The sequence below is a fragment of the Erpetoichthys calabaricus genome, chromosome 9, assembly GCF_900747795.2.
Source record: "Erpetoichthys calabaricus chromosome 9, fErpCal1.3, whole genome shotgun sequence".
In the NCBI taxonomy this organism is placed as follows: domain Eukaryota; kingdom Metazoa; phylum Chordata; class Cladistia; order Polypteriformes; family Polypteridae; genus Erpetoichthys; species Erpetoichthys calabaricus.
In genome coordinates this window covers 163,896,671-163,912,481 of record NC_041402.2, presented here as the reverse complement: position 1 = coordinate 163,912,481, position 15,811 = coordinate 163,896,671, and the positions used below count along the sequence as shown (strand labels likewise).

Here is a 15,811-nt window from a genome sequence, read left to right as displayed (position 1 = left end):
TCTGTTATGAAAGAAGGGAACTCAGACATCTAGCCAATTAAAAGAATGTATTTGGGCGGGCTTACGACCCAGCCAATTGGAAGATCGTACGTTGATCGATGTTTATCACGTGAAGCAGGTAATGAAAAGCAAAACTGAGCATTAAGTTAAGGTGTTGTTTTAAAATGCTATTGCGTGTAGATTATTAATTGATGGAAGTTTATGGATTACAAATATTTTAATTTTTTTAGTTTTTTCATCGCAACAACATCTGTACGGAACGATTTTGATTTCAGCCCACTTTGCATCCTCTCCAAATCTGCATCATCGCTGTTGCTTGCGTGACAATTGAGAGTTGTGGTGAAAGTTTTGGAAGTATATTCTAATGGCTTAATTTTAGAAAGATTTGAGTAAAAAATGTGTGCAAGAAAAAACACAAGAACCGGGGAATCTAACTGCTGTGGAGTTGTGTTTGAACAAGTTACCTAACAGGTCAGTGGGAAGGAAATTCCGTACCAAGGAACAAGAAGTTTTGCAATATGTGGCACCCACGTCAGTAGTCAATTTAAGCCTTGCCGCGCCTGCTCGACTGGCACTGAAGAGGATATGCAATACAGCGTTATATAAAAGAAAAAAAGAAAACACAATTCAACCAAACTCAGCACCGTCACCTGTTTCGCAGATTGAACGCATTTCCGAAGAAGTAATAGCTTCAACTTTTGTTAGCGAGGATAAATTTTGTGTGGAATGTAAACGTTTTCTGTGTATTTCGGTGAGTCCAAAACAAGAAGTTAAATTCTCAAATGGGTTATGGTCACATTGTTGTTCTTGTGCCACTATATTGTTACTTCAGGGTTTGAGTATTATTATTATTTTTTTTTTTAATTACGGTATTTGTTGTCAGACTGGAGAAAGCCGCATTATAGCATTTCCTAGGAATCTATCCCTCACAATTTTCTTTCAGCCCGTAATCTCCACAGCATAAATAGGATAGTATCATATATAATAATTTGAAATTTAAGCATTAATCTCAGTTTTAGCATCTTCTGACTTCAACGTTGTTTTCCAAAAACGTAACTGGTCCAAAATAATATTTTCAGGTAGTTTCCGGACTGAACGAAAAATGATTGGTTGATACAGTAGGTGTCTGGGTGATCCTGTTGAGTTTTAAATTTTTATCTAGATTCCACTTTACTACTTGTTACAGTTTTACAGGATCAGATATAAATGAGCTTCCATCCCTTAATCTGAATTGTGCATGGCCACTGCATATTTTTTTTAAAGTAAACTAATGATATCCACCACAGTATTAGCCTCCTAAAGGTCCTAGAATAAGGCTATATTGTGTACACTATGATAGTATCTATCTATCTAATAAATTGCTACTGGTTGTTTGTGTGCATTCCTGCATGTAGGCCCTCCAATCTGATTGATCAGTTTGGCTTTGGTGGCACAGTGGTAGGGCTGATGACTTCAGGGGTATGAAGTTCCATTTTTGATTTGACAATTTAAATTTTTTTTTTTTTTGACAATGGGCTGTTAAATACTAATGAGGTGCAACCTGAGTTGCCTTCTAAAGCAGAAAGTATTCACAAGAATACCAATGATGTTTCCAAAGCTGGTAATGGGGGGCCTTCTACAGTTATTAGCAGTCAAAAAGCAGATAGGAAGTGAGAAAGGTGTCTTGATATGACAGATTCTGAGAAGCAGGCTTTACAGGAATGTGATTGAGGAAAGAAGCAATGGGCAAGAGAGGTTGAGGCATTCAAGGATACGAAGGAAAGGTGCATGAGGAACACTGGGGGTACACGTAAGGCAAGAGATATCAGGTATCAAATATTTAAAACTTCTTCAATTACCTGTCTTTAACAGGTAAACATAACTAGTATAAAGTACAGGGTGACTTTATTTCAATGGTTCTGAGCATGTGCACAGTTGTGAGGTGTTAACATAAATTTGAAAGCAGAGAATCAGAAAGATACATGCATTATGGTGTATTCAAAAATGTTATCCATTGAGCTATTTCATAACCTATGTATCCAGTTCAGAGTTGCAGTAAGGCAGCGGTTATCCTGGCAATGCTGTGTGCAAGATAAGAGCCAGCTGCCAGTCCATTGTAAATGTTGTTTGTGAATTTCCCCCTGGGATTAATAAAGTATCTATCTATCTATCTATCTATCTATCTATCTATCTATCTATCTATCTATCTATCTAGTTTCTGGGTATAACCTGGTTATTTTGTTAGTGCACAGAAATTTTCTTGTTTTTGTATTCTTAAACTGAATGAAAATTCAAATAATTTTTACTAATTACATTTTTATCTTTTTCTACTTTCTATATTGTGTCCAGGTCCATTTTTGAAATCTGAAATGTCTCTTCAAAAATATGGCTGGTAAGTCTGAAAGTTATAAATTAATTCCTGTGCTGCTTGAAGCAGTGCCAGCTGTTTTATTAATATCTGCTTGCTTAAAAATTTGTTACAAACATTTTAAGTGGGTTATTCTTATACAGAGCCCAACAGATTTGAAGTAGGTTTTTAAAATCTGGCAGTGTTATGAGTGTGAATTTTTACTGAAATTTTATTTTTTCCTAATGATTTTTAGACATTTATATTCTAATTTTACAAAAGCAAAGGTTCTGTAACAGGAAACTGGTAAAAAAAAAATCAATTGAATTGAGTGAAGCCTTGGGGATAGACTTACATTTGTATATTGTTTCATTTAGCAGAAAGTGACTTACAAAAAGGGTCAACAAAATTGAGTGAACATTAGTTAAGAGTCTTTTGAAAATTTGTTAAGACTGGAGTCTAGACCTTAAAATAAGCAACCATTCAACCAATTAAAGCAGAAGACTAATAACCTTACCTTAACTACAAAAACAACCAAATATCAAAAGAAGTCATTAGCAATTAGGCACAGATTCACAAGACAGGAAAGTATTCAAATGATTGTTAAACACACTGAGAGAGCTTGGATGGGTAAGGGCAGCTCATACTACCAACAAGGAACTACACGTAAAAAAAAATGAAAAGAATCTGGATTCAAATTTTAATTCTCTCTTACAGCGATAACACAAAAATCCACCTACTTTTACTTTGAGACAGTGTTTGATCTGCATTCAATTTATCTTGAAATTAAATATTTAGGATTTATTTATTGTAACTTCTGGAATTCCAAGCACCATCCGGAGTTGCTAATATATACAGTACAAATAGACAGAGTGATTCACGGAGTATTAGTTTAGTATGATGGGGACTGCTGATTGAGTGACATATTTGTAATGTCATTATGAACCTGCAGTGAGACTGAAATTGTGATCATTTGTTTTCAGGCCCAAACTACTTGGACACTAAACCACATACATCAGAACAAAGGCAATTAAATATAGCTGCATTTTTGGATATTGTTTATTATGACTTATTATGTTGAGTGTAACTTGTTCTTATTTTTTATTGCTTATAACGGAGAGATAACTTCATTTTGATCTTTTTACCTCAGTCTTACCATTCATGATAAATTAGGACAACACTGTCTAAATGAACTCTTTAAAACAACTGTACTGTTTGATTCTATCTGTACTGTATATTGGTGTTTTCTACACAAATAACATTTTCTGCTTGGATTTATTTTGTCAGGCTGGTTTCGGAAAATTCGGGAAAAGTTCCACAAGGATTTAAATTCAAGTTGCAAACCTACTGGATTTGCATCTTCCTCTTCCTCCTCAGGCAATAATGAATCTTTTTCTGCCACCCATGGTGTTTCCATACCACCAAACTGCTCTCAGCAAAAGCCAAAGCTGACTTGCGCGGCCCGCTGGCAGCGGGATTATGACTTGTGTGTATTTCACAGTGAGGATGATCTCCTTGAGGTTCAGCGCCTTGTGTCATATCTAGAAGGACAGCCTGAAGGAATTCGTTGTTTTTTGCATCTAAGGGACTCTATTCCAGGTGGGGCCATCCCCAGCGAATTATGCCAGGCTGTTGGAAGTAGCCACTGCTGGGCACTTTTAATCACTAAGAGCTTCTTGCAGGATCCTTGGTGTAGATACCAAATGAATCAGGTGTTGGCCGAAGCACCGATGCCCGATGGCAGAATCATCCCCATTCTTCTACGACTATCACATTCAGAGTATCCTCGGGAGCTTCGCTTTTTCTATCATATCAACATTACTAGAGACCAGGAGAATGGCTACCACAAAATTTATATGGCAGTGTTACAATGTGAGTACATTATTTTTTGATTGGCAGAGTAGCTGATGATGTTATCAGAGTGATAGGGTGGGGTTGTCCTTTGGAATTCCAGTGTATGTCACACTAGACAGTTTTATAATTTCACTCTCTCCTCCAAACCCTATTTCACTAGAGATACCCACAGCAAAAATAATAAATGCGAAATATTTTACTATCAGATTTGTTTTTAGCTTGTCCATATGCAGTTTCCAAAGATTTTGCCAAAGAGTTGAAAATTGTAATACATCTGTTTTGATATGCATTATGGTGTTTTCAATGGAGGCTCTGATCGGGGCTTTCGAGAGACTGAGCAAGGGGTGTGAGTGTCTGTGCTTGCAAGTGTCCTGGATAAAAACCAAGATCCTGGCCTTTAATAAACTCTTAAGCACAGCCGTCAGCAGTGTGTCTGTCTGCGGAGATAGTGTCGACCTTGTTGAGCGGTTTACTTACCTCAGCAGTGAAATTCATGTCTCTGTTGACTCTTCCTATGAAGACAGTAGATGGGTGGGGAGAGCAAAGGGGGGGTCATGAGGTTGCTGGAAAGGGGTGTGTGGTACTCCCAATATCTATGCAAAGGGACGAAGGTCCAAGTCTTTAGACATGGATGCTATCCAGTGACCTGACACAAAGACTGGACTTCTTCGGTACTGTGTCTCTTCAGGGAATCCTTAGGTACTGCTGGTTTGACTTTGTGTCAAATAAGCAGTTGCTCATGGAGTCCTGAATGAACCACATTACCTACATTGTGAGGGAGCATCAGTTTCATCACTTTGGCCATGTGGCGTGATCCGGCTCGCAGGATCCTCATTGTTGAGGACCCGAGTTGCTGGAGCAGGCCAAGGGGACACCCACGTAACACCTGGCTGCAGTAGATAGAGGGTCATTTCCAGAGTGTGGGACTGGGCAGAGTGTCTGCCTGGGGGGTTGCCAGCCAGGATCCCAAGCTGTTTTCGTCATGTGGTGGGTGCGGCAACTTGCTGTACCAGTGCATGTTCCCTGACCTGACCTGATAAAAGCAAAATCAGTCCATAAAAAAGTCTGAATTTTGCATAAGCCACCCTAATTCGAGATGTTCATAAGAAATACAATGATTTACTTCACAAGGTAGAAGTACGTAATAAACAAGAACAGCTGTGTCAGATATTTGAAATATTAAAATGTATGCTTCAATTTAAATAAAGTTTAAATATTCTCGATTCTAATGGAAATGTATGATTTCTCACCATCTGAAATTGCTCTATAAAGGCCTAGATCCCTACTAAGTCATCAAAAATAACATCATATTTGTAATCACTGACCTTGAAATAGTCTAAAGTGATACCCACAATGTTATGTTTGAAATTTGTCATTAACTTTCTAGGAGGGGCTCTTAGATGGGTAGAACCACCAGTAAAGAATCAAATATCAAAAATATTATATTCATCATCAACAAAATAGCATAGCTTAAAATAGGATAAAGCAACACTACACGTGCCTATATTAATGATCCTCATTTTTTGCAAGTTTTATGAAAAGGAGTAACTTTCACTCCTCATATCTCATTAGGAGTTGAACCCTGGAGTCTGTTAATGTGGCATGTAGAAATTCAAGTCCTTCTGATCATTTTTGCTGAAGACACATATATTACTTTACCCTTTCACAAAAGTGTAATACCCTGCACAAAATATGGTCCAAAAATGGCCTATACATGAGGGATTTTCAGGTGAAGTGGGCAAAAAAATGGGGGGGGGGGTTTTACCAAAAAGCTCAACATCTTACATACTGTATATAGACATCAGGATGCATTGAACAGTAGATCATATTGGAGGTTTTTTTGTACCTGTGAGTCAGGAGACACCAGACAAAAAAGATATAAGTGATTTCAAAGCGTTCATAAGTAATTTTTAGGAAGAGAAATAAAATTGAATTCCTGGCAGTCATGGATTTAGGTGCAATTTGACATACACCTCGCCTCAATCTGCTGATAAAGTATGTTGTGTAAGTTCCTCTGTTTGATAAAGGGAGAAAAACATTTTTGCGTAGTCACATACTTTGTACATTCCTTTTATTCTTTATCAATTTTTTTTTTACAGTTTTGGAACAATTCTGCAAAGAGGACCACCCTACAGAAACTATTAGTGCAAGCAGTCAGATGTGTGGCTCTAGACTGGTTCAAAGACAGACGACAGCAGCAGAAATCACAGAGTCAGAATGTAGATCAATCAACCTCGATGAACCAGTCACCATGTGTCTTTCAGACATGACAGCCACTGTTACTGAAGATGAGAACTGGGTTTCAGAGTCAGTCCAGGCCACTGAAAAAGTACAGAATTCCATCTAAGGACAAGAGTTTCCCTACATCTTCTGTGATCACAGGTTAGAAGTCCAGCTACTATCAGAAAAGAAATAATGGAGTAAATCATCAAGTGGTCCTGTTTAAGTTTTCTTTGCTTGTTTTCTGATGATTTCTTTTTATTCAACTCAATTTTATTTCTCCTTGTATGATGTGCCACTTAGTAATCTGAACTAATTTGGAATGTTTATTAATTGCAGCTGTGCCATAATATATACTGGTGCTTCATCCAGGGTTTGTTTTGGCCAAACCGTGTGACTGATATGGCCTGCCATGCATGCCGTTTAGCAGACTGGCATCCAGTCCTGAATTAGATCCTGCCTTATGCAGCCTAGAAGTGTCCTATAAAAGATACATGGCAAAAGTTGCTTTAAAATAGATGGATGGTTTGCACATATGCAACATAGCAGACACTCTTCCTCAATTCCTAAATGTTAACTGTTTACTTTTTTAGAAAATAAGTATATATTTGAAGTTCAGCATGCAAAGGGTCTCATGAATTACTTTTTCTAAATACTGGCATAGTCTGTCTCCTAAATAAATTTTTTTTTTAATAATTTTCTTGTGCCCATGTCATATCCTGCCGTGTATTGCCTAAACAAGATGCCTTTACAAATATATAATTCTAGCAAAATGATTTGCATTCAGTGTTTTTGGTACTCTTTGGAGCGGCACCATTACTTCTATTTTAACACATTTGCTCATTTTTCCATCCAGTAACATTGCTTACCCACTTTATTATCATGGGTAGCTAAAACCTTTCTATTGTTATTTATAATGCTGATAACGTCTAAATTTCAAACATAAATGTTCAAAGTTTAATGTCTTGAAAATCAACAGCTAATATGATTTGACGACTTTCTGCAATTATTATTATTGCATTCACATCAAATTGAATTAACAAAAAAACGGACTTTAACTTGGAAAAAAAATATTCACATCAGTCTCCCGAAATATTAGAAATTTGAGCTGATTCCAATTTTTGTTGGATGCAGACCTTTAACTCTTTCAGGGCGGATGTCGACTTTTGTCAAAAGGAGGAGTTGACGATGCTAATGAACAGTAGAATGTGACAAAACCAACCATTACGTTTTAGTTGGACTTCCGTTGCTAGAAGGAAAGTTCGATTCATTGGTCTGACCGAGATTCCCTTCGCTCTCGTGAGTAGCAAGGCGCACACAACGGCAAAAATGGCACTGACATCTGGCGAGAGATCAAAGCGAATGCGTAAAGCAAAATACTCTGTGGACGATGTTTTGCCTGTTGTTATCTCTGAACTGGACTATGACTTGGCAGACTCAGTTTTTGATACAAGTGATTGAAAACAAATGTGAGGTTCCAGTTTCAGCTAATCGTGGTACTGACAGTGTTCGCCAGGGAGGACTGTGACATAACAATGATAAGAGGTAGAAACCAAATTGTAATGCACTGCGACCGTGACCGCTGCTGCTGTCCCAGCCAGGTGAAGACAGCCTGGCAGCAAGCCTGCCGCACATTCTTGGCATACTGGCAACCACAGCATGCAGCAACAGACGTTTGATGTTTATTTCTGAGTTTTTTGGAAAAAATATTCAGCCCTCAAAGAGTTAAAATCATATGGGGGGGGGGGGGGGGGGAATGGCCTTCATTGCAACTACTAAATAAAATAATTGCACAATTTAAAGACAATGTATAATGTTTATAAAATATGATATTGCCTGAAACTCAGCTTCTTTAGATTAAAGAAATTGGCATGTTTTATCATAATTATGGAATCACCCAGTGAGTTTTGGAAATACAAACAAGCAGTATAAATAAAGTTGTGTACAATTTCCTATTAAATTCTGAGTGTCATTTGAAACCCTGTATCCCTCTCCGAGCTAAAGTGCCACAGTATGCAGTAGTTGGTGCTGCCTCATGGATCTGGCATCCTGATTTCAAATCTAAAATGTTCCATTGTTGCCCATATGGCATTTACATGTTCTCTCCATATTTGTATGAATTTTCCTCCCACTTCCCCAGATATTCAGGTTTGGTTAATTGGTAAGTAAACTGGCCCTGTGTGTGTGGAGGCCTCCTGAATGCCTTGCACACTGTCTAATAGAGTTGGTTCCTGTCTAGTGCCCAGTCTAAATATTCAACCTTGAAATTGAAATGTGACATTTTCATCTACGGATAATGGTTCACTAAGGGTTAGATCCCTAGTAAAGGATCAAAACTAACACCATATTCTCAATCCCTGACCTTGAAATAGACTAAAACGATACCCACGTGATAATGTTTGAAATTTGTTATGTTAACATTCTCGACTGGCTCTTAAAGGCCTAGGACAGTGGCGTAGGGGGTGTAGAGCATCAGAGGCTTCAGCCCCTGAACTTTTTGTCTATCTTATTTGATTCAGCCCCTGATCACTGCGCGAAAGGCTGTCTTCGATTTTATATATTGTATATCGCATAACTTCAGTTAGAGCCCCTGTCTTTTTCAATTTCATACTGTATGTTCGATAAAAGATCGCGAAATGGTCAAGGGGGACAAAGACCCCAACCGCTCTTCAATTTTTTTTTTATCCGAGTCCAAGTAATTCGATCAAGGCTGCGCGCGAAAATCAGAGACATCTGCAAATCCGAACGACGCACCAGGACAAGGACCACCGGTAAAAAAAAAAATCAAATATCATATTCTTGTTTGGCAACCTTGAAATAACGTGAAACTGTACTCCGTTGCCTATATTACCGATCCGGGTTGGCATGCACAACGTCACGTTCTGATCGTTTTTGCAGAAGACGCCTATTAACTCATTATCCATAAGGGTGTAATTTCTTTCATAACTTATAATACTTAATGATTTTTGCTGGTCTGCAGAGGCGGGGGTCACGAAAAGCCAGACGCCTTTCTAAACGAGTTGAATGGTATATCATATGTGGGGTTTTCTCTTTTGGATGAGTCAAGAGGTGCGGGACATGCAATTTCAAAGTGGTAATAAGCAATTCTTATGAACATAATAAAAAAAAAAATCAGACGCATTCAGCAGCAGAAATCACATATCCTTTTTGAATGTGTAATGCGAATTACAGTTACAGTTCAGCTCGCAAAGGCTCCAACAGAAAAAGCGAAGCAAGTGACCAAGCAGAGACTTCCATCCAGCAGAGGCGCTATAACGAGATTGTATAATACCTTTTGAAACTTTACGTCATTCGTACGTGGGCGATTTGAATGGACACAAAGAAACAGACGAACTATCTGGAAATGGCAGAGATGGGTAAACGTGACAGAGAAGAAGATAACAGCAAAGAAGCAGAGAAACGATCCAAAGTGGGGGTCGATGATCAGGTGGAAGGGGTTACAGCGGAGCAATCAGGCCTAACACTGGACGGCTTTTGCACCCAAACCGTCCTGCGCGAATCGGCTCGCGAGAAAACCATCTTCATTCACGGCAAGGTGCGGCTCAACAATGGGCTTCGGTTTGGAGCACATAGATTAAATTACTACATTGTGTGTGGCCCGAGACGATGGCGTAATAGTTGGTCCTGCTTCCGCCTCACAGCTCCAGAGTTTCAGTTCCTAATCTCCACATTTTTCATTGTTGAGCATTGAACGTGCAGTTTTATTTCTTCTCTGGGTATTGTCTGACGTTCAGAAAACATTCGGGATGGTACGGTTCGTAGCTCTAATGCTGGTTTTATCTAGCTTCAATATCCAGATCACTTCTGTTTAATCTCCACTGCGTTTACTTGAATGCTCTTGGAAGCATCCATAAAATTACGCGGGGACCGTGCGTTGGTCAGTGCGTCTAATGTGTCACCAATAGAAACACGTTCCTGTGCGGCCGTGATGACGTTTCAATCTCTGATTGGATTCTGTACGTCACCACGTTGATGTCAATACTGTCGTTAAATCTTTGTTCGTCGAGAACTAGAAATAATTTTAATTCTAAAATAGGCGTTTAAGTAGTACAATTTTATTTTGTATAAAATGATGTTAAAGTGCACTCCGTTGCAAGTGAATTTCAAGCAAATTCGATTGATAAAACTGGCTGGAGCGACTTGTAAGAGGATGGGAAAGTTCGCGACGTGCGCTGAGCCGTGCAGCTAGTTGATCTGTCCTGATTTGAGAAGTGTTCTTTGATCGAAAGGACGAATGAATAACAGTGGGTCATTATCCAACCCCCTATATCTAACTGGTAGGTTTTTTTTAACATTAAAGCAGATATGCAAAAAAATATTAGCATGGTGAATTCCATAAATTCACTGTGCATTTAAAATCTAATTTGTTTGACATTGAAACAGACAATCGTCTTCGTTTGATACCGTTATAATACAGTGAATTCAGAGGCAGTTTTTAACAGCATGTCAATCAACATCCATTCGTACTGACCAAAGCTAAATGTTTATAGTACACTATGTATGTATACTGAACTCAATGTATGGTATTAATTTTTGTCCCGTTAGAATACCGTCTTGGAGCTTATGGAGGGCACTGTATATTCCATCTTCTTGATTATAAGTACAGTTCACGCATAAACAAAATATATACAGTATTGAGATTAAAGAGACAGAGGTCTTAGCCTAAACAGTCACATTTGGAGTAGTAATCAAATGTGGAGATTATATAAAAAAATTGCGATATTTGAAAGAACCATAACAGCAGAACACATCAGGCTGAAACAAAGGTGAAGTCAATTGGGTCTAAAGAAATACTTGTTCTCATTTTTCACTGATAATCAATGGAAGTAGAGACCAGGTGGCATAGTGGTTGAGGATTTGGACCTCAAACCCTGAGGTTATGGGTTCATATTCCACTATTGGCAGTGGGTGACCATGAGCAAGTCACTTCACCTGCCTGTGCTCCAACTGGAAAACCAAAACAAAGTTACCAATTGTAGCTCAAATGGTTTAAGTCATCTTTAATAAAGGTGTCAGCCATATAAGTAAATGTAAGTATAAATTGTAATGAACTTCTCGCAGTCAAAGGGTTGTAAAGTTTGACATCTTCATCTGTAACACACTAAATGGATCATATGAAAACACGGTGATTGTTCCATGCAGTGTTTACAATGTTTATGGCTCCCTGTTGTAAAGATAAAGGAAACGTGTTAATAACAAGATTTAGAGACGTTTATACCAAAATGCTTGCAAGCATTATCAGATGTCAGTAACCTATACATTGGTCTGTCAAACAGATGTACTTATTTAGAATTTATTATTAGATAAGTGAATGAAGGTAAGACATTTACTGTTTTTCAATTTACTTTTTAGTTTATGTATAATAAGAATATTTTTGACATTATGGATTTAAAATCGTAGAATAGCAGCTATACAATAAATAACCGAATATAATGAATATCCATTAACCCAATTTATCAGTTTTCTAAATTTGTTTAAATCAATTAGGAATGATGGAAGGCTGGGGCCTGTGTTTTTTTTTTTTAAATTTGATTTGATATACTTTGATGATCCCTGCGGTTCATTTCAGATACCAAACAATATGCCCTAAACCGTAATAATTTTAAGAACGCTGAAAAATAATGTCAACCAGCAAACACACCAGATATCTGTAATTATAATGCGTATCTAGTAGAATATATATTTATTGTGTCATTAGTTTCCTGAACCCTGTCAAGAGAACAAAGTAACTTGGCCCCATTAGCAGAAGCTTGGCCAAAGAGCTGATTTTGGTGAGCTGGCAACACTCAAAGCCTAAAAATCAAGTTAACCCGTGATCCTTAGACAGTTTGGAAGGAGCAGAGCTCATCAAAACTGGCAAAGTCCTAACTAAAGCTCTCTTCTCTAAAATATTGAATTAAACAATAAATTGGTTTGCTTTACAAAAGTTTTAAAGTAAGCTAAAGTAAGTAGCAGGCTTTTGACTAATCATAACTAGAATTAGGATAAGTGGCATGGTAATATAATCCATCCATCCATTTTCCAACCCGCTGAATCCGAACACAGGGTCACGGGGGTCTGCTGGAGCCAATCCCAGCCAACACAGGGCACAAGGCAGGAAACAATCCTGGGCAGGGTGCCAACCCACCACAGGACACACACAAACACACCCACACACCAAGCACACACTAGGGCCAATTTAGAATCGCCAATCCACCTAACCTGCATGTCTTTGGACTGTGGGAGGAAACCGGAGCGCCCGGAGGAAACCCACGCAGACACGGGGAGAACATGCAAACTCCACGCAGGGAGGACCCGGGAATCGAACCCAGGTCCCCAGATCTCCCAACTGCGAGGCAGCAGCGCTACCCACTGCGCCACCGTGCCGCCGGTAATATAATTAAAATGTTTAATTATATAAAGAAATGTACAGTATATTTTAACATTTTTATATATATTCTAAATGTTACTTATTTTACTATATTAAGAAAACACAAGTGCTAAAAATAATTACAGAATCACCCTAGATCTTAATTCCCTTTCATGACTAAAGATAGTTAGGAAAAATACATTTTCCATTTTTTGTTCTGAAGAATTACAGTTACGAATAATGTGGCGAATTGATTGAGTCAAGTATTCGATTTTTAAAGAATGAAAGGAAGAACAGAATCTCTGTATTAGTGCAACTGGTTTCTAAGACCTGTTTTATTATTGACAGTTGTTCTATAGAGGTATATATTAGATAGGAAAGAAGCTCATGTATTGTATGTGATATTACTCTTATATCAGCTTATTTTATTGTGTTTTGCTCTGCTCTTTAATAAATAAGATAAAAAATAACCTTAATTTTCCTCTGAGACTCATTACCCCCAACCCCCAAACCCCGATGTGTTGTCGGGTTGGGTGCTGTTGACCTGATGGTTAAAGCAGATTAAGGATGTGAACTACAGGATCACAGTTGCTCCAGCCTATAACAGATAACCAAAGCCCCATCTCTGGTGGTGGACCCAGAGGTCTAGAAGTGCTCAGTGATCTTTAAGGGTTTAAGTCTAAGAACTGGTCATCATTGCCTCAGTGGAGAGATGGGTATAATGGATGTCCCCCAAGTCCTGTCTCTAGACATCCTGTGCAGTTTAAATTGGTTGCAGGTGATGATGTGGCCCGTTTGTTTTAAGAGAAGGGTGACATCGGTAGGCATAAACTGATAAAGGACAAAAGTTAATTTCACTTTATTAAGAAACATAACGTTTCAGCAATAGCAATTTGTAAGGACTTGACAGTTGAAACAGAAGTATGTTTCTAGGTTTAAAGTTGTGTAGTGAGATTGCACCTCAGGTCCCTTTGCTACTGTACCTTCCAAAATCACGTTTGTCACTCTGATAGATTAAATACTTTGAATATTGTGGAAATGTCACCTTAGGGAGTAGGCTGGCACATGTTTACGGCGAGGTGGCTCGGATCAGCAGAGCTGTAACTTCACATGTTGACCCCTAAGCAGAGTTTTAATTTCATCTTCTCTGTTGTCAGCTAGCTGTATTTCAATTATACTGTAGTTTTAAAAGTTTGTCAATTTTAAACCAATTGCAATAGCTCTGCTTCTGTGTGTTCAAGTTCGTTTGGGTGCTTATGTGTGTAAATGATGTGTCGTTTAAATATTCAGTTATTTTATGATAGCACGGCTGCATGGTGGTGTTGTGGTCGTGCTGCTACCTTGCAGTAACGAGACTGGGGGTTCACATCCTGGGTGCTCTCCGTGTGGAATTCGCACGTTCTCCCTATGTTTGTGTGGGTCTCCTCTAAGTGCTCCAGTCCGGTCCCACAGTCCAAAGACATGCAGTTTAGGTGAAGTGGCATTGCCCGTGTGTGTGTATATGTTTCTGTGATGGACTGACTCCTTGTCCAGGTTGTGTTCTTGCCATTGACCCCCAGTTGCCCTGTAACTCTGCCCTGATATGTGGGGAAGGAAGACGGATGGATGGGTGGATTATAGCTGTAAACCTAATGTGAGTCCCTATTTGGTGGAAAGCTCTATACAAAAATAATCTGAGCTGAAAATATGTTTTTACTACAGTTGCTATTAGCCCTACCAGTTGGATTGTAAGCTGTAAGGATTTGATTATGTTTCTTTCCTATGATATATAAGTAGACACAATCAACAATGTTTTTAAAAGGGTGGCCATTAATTTTTTTATTTTTTGTTTCGCTAAGGTGAAATCGATTTGATATTAATCTTTCTGCAATTTAATCTCACTTAAATGTCAGTAGTAGCTCTCTGGTGATACCAACAATTAATTTAAGGCTAAAGTAAAGTATTGAATAAAATGTCTTTGCATGTGTAGTTTCTGATATGATAAAAAGTAACTTCCTCTGAAGTACAGTGTTTATTTTGAGTTTATTCCATAACTGCTTGTTGATCTTTAGTGTCCTTTAGTGTATTTTATTTGGGCGTATACACATCATGATCAGTGACCCTTTCTGTTTCTTAGATGAGTGGAAGCACACATGAGGGACAAGAAGCAGTGCTAATCCTGGAGAAAACCCCCTTCCGGGAAGAAACCCTCAGTGAACTGCTTAAGACGTCTGAACTAAAGTTGCAAATGAGGAATGACATCTACAGCACCTACCATTTACTCCCACATGCTCACCTAAATGGTAAGTCTAGGTCTGAATATCGTAGAAGTGGAAGTGGAGTTGATCGTCATGTATTCAGATATCTTTTAAATCCATACCTGAGCAAAAAAAAAAAAAAAAAAAAAAAAAGTAAAAACAGAATTAATGTATGTAAAACAGCATTTTTTGTGTCCTGCAGCAGAGATGCAAGGCGAAAGCTTTGTAAACATACCACACATCTCTTAGCACAACAGGGTATTAAAAGGTAGCCCATGAAATTATGGTGACAAACATTGTCACCCCTAAAGGCGAGGTTTAGACTTACCAGCAAAGCGAGTGTCTATGAAGTTCAAGGTGCTATGGCTTCTATTAGGTGGTGTGTGGTTTTTTTTTTTTTTTTTTTTTGCATCATAACAAAATTAGACAGGTGCATAAATTTGGGCTTCCCAACAGAGATATGACATCAATACTTAGTTGAGCCTCCTTTTGCAAATATAACAGCCTCTAGACGCCTCCTATAGCCTTTGATGAGAGTCTGGATTCTGGATGGAGGTATTTTTGACCATTCTTCCATACAAAATCTCTCCTTTTCAGTTAAATTTGATGGCTGCCGAGCATGGACAGCCTGCTTCAAATCATCCCATAGATTTTCGATGATATTCAAGTCAGGGGACTGTGATGGCCATTCCAGAACATTGTACTTCTCCCTCTGCATGAATGCCTTTGTAGATTTCAAACTGTGTTTTGGGTTATTGCCTTGTTGGAATATCCAACCCCTGCGTAACTTCAACTTTGTGACTG

At 38.4% G+C, this 15,811-nt stretch overlaps 2 protein-coding genes across 5 annotated transcripts in view; both read left to right on the top strand.

Moving 5' to 3' along the window:
* The first annotated feature begins 124 nt into the window (after window positions 1-124).
* tirap (toll-interleukin 1 receptor (TIR) domain containing adaptor protein) lies at window positions 125-15,052 on the top strand. 4 transcript variants are annotated; one of them, XM_028810354.2, is made up of 5 exons: window positions 125-751; window positions 2,329-2,371; window positions 3,614-4,198; window positions 6,280-6,562; window positions 14,887-15,052. In XM_028810354.2, exons 2-4 carry the CDS (start codon window positions 2,365-2,367, stop codon window positions 6,525-6,527), a joined length of 840 nt encoding a protein of 279 aa, XP_028666187.1. In that variant the 5' UTR covers window positions 125-751; window positions 2,329-2,364; the 3' UTR covers window positions 6,528-6,562; window positions 14,887-15,052. The 4 variants fall into 4 exon arrangements, with proteins under 4 accessions (XP_028666187.1, XP_051788101.1, XP_028666186.1 ...); XM_051932141.1 differs by lacking the exon at window positions 14,887-15,052 and having other exon boundaries at window positions 125-728; window positions 6,280-6,569; XM_028810353.2 differs by lacking the exon at window positions 14,887-15,052 and having other exon boundaries at window positions 126-751; window positions 6,280-6,569.
* dcps (decapping enzyme, scavenger) overlaps window positions 9,698-15,811 on the top strand; it is an 83,854-nt gene continuing 77,740 nt past the window's right edge. Inside the window, exons 1-2 of the mRNA XM_051932139.1 lie at window positions 9,698-9,956; window positions 14,887-15,052. Coding sequence (XP_051788099.1) covers window positions 9,732-9,956; window positions 14,887-15,052 — 391 coding nt within the window. The 5' untranslated portion in view covers window positions 9,698-9,731. The remainder of the gene's footprint in view (window positions 9,957-14,886; window positions 15,053-15,811) is intronic.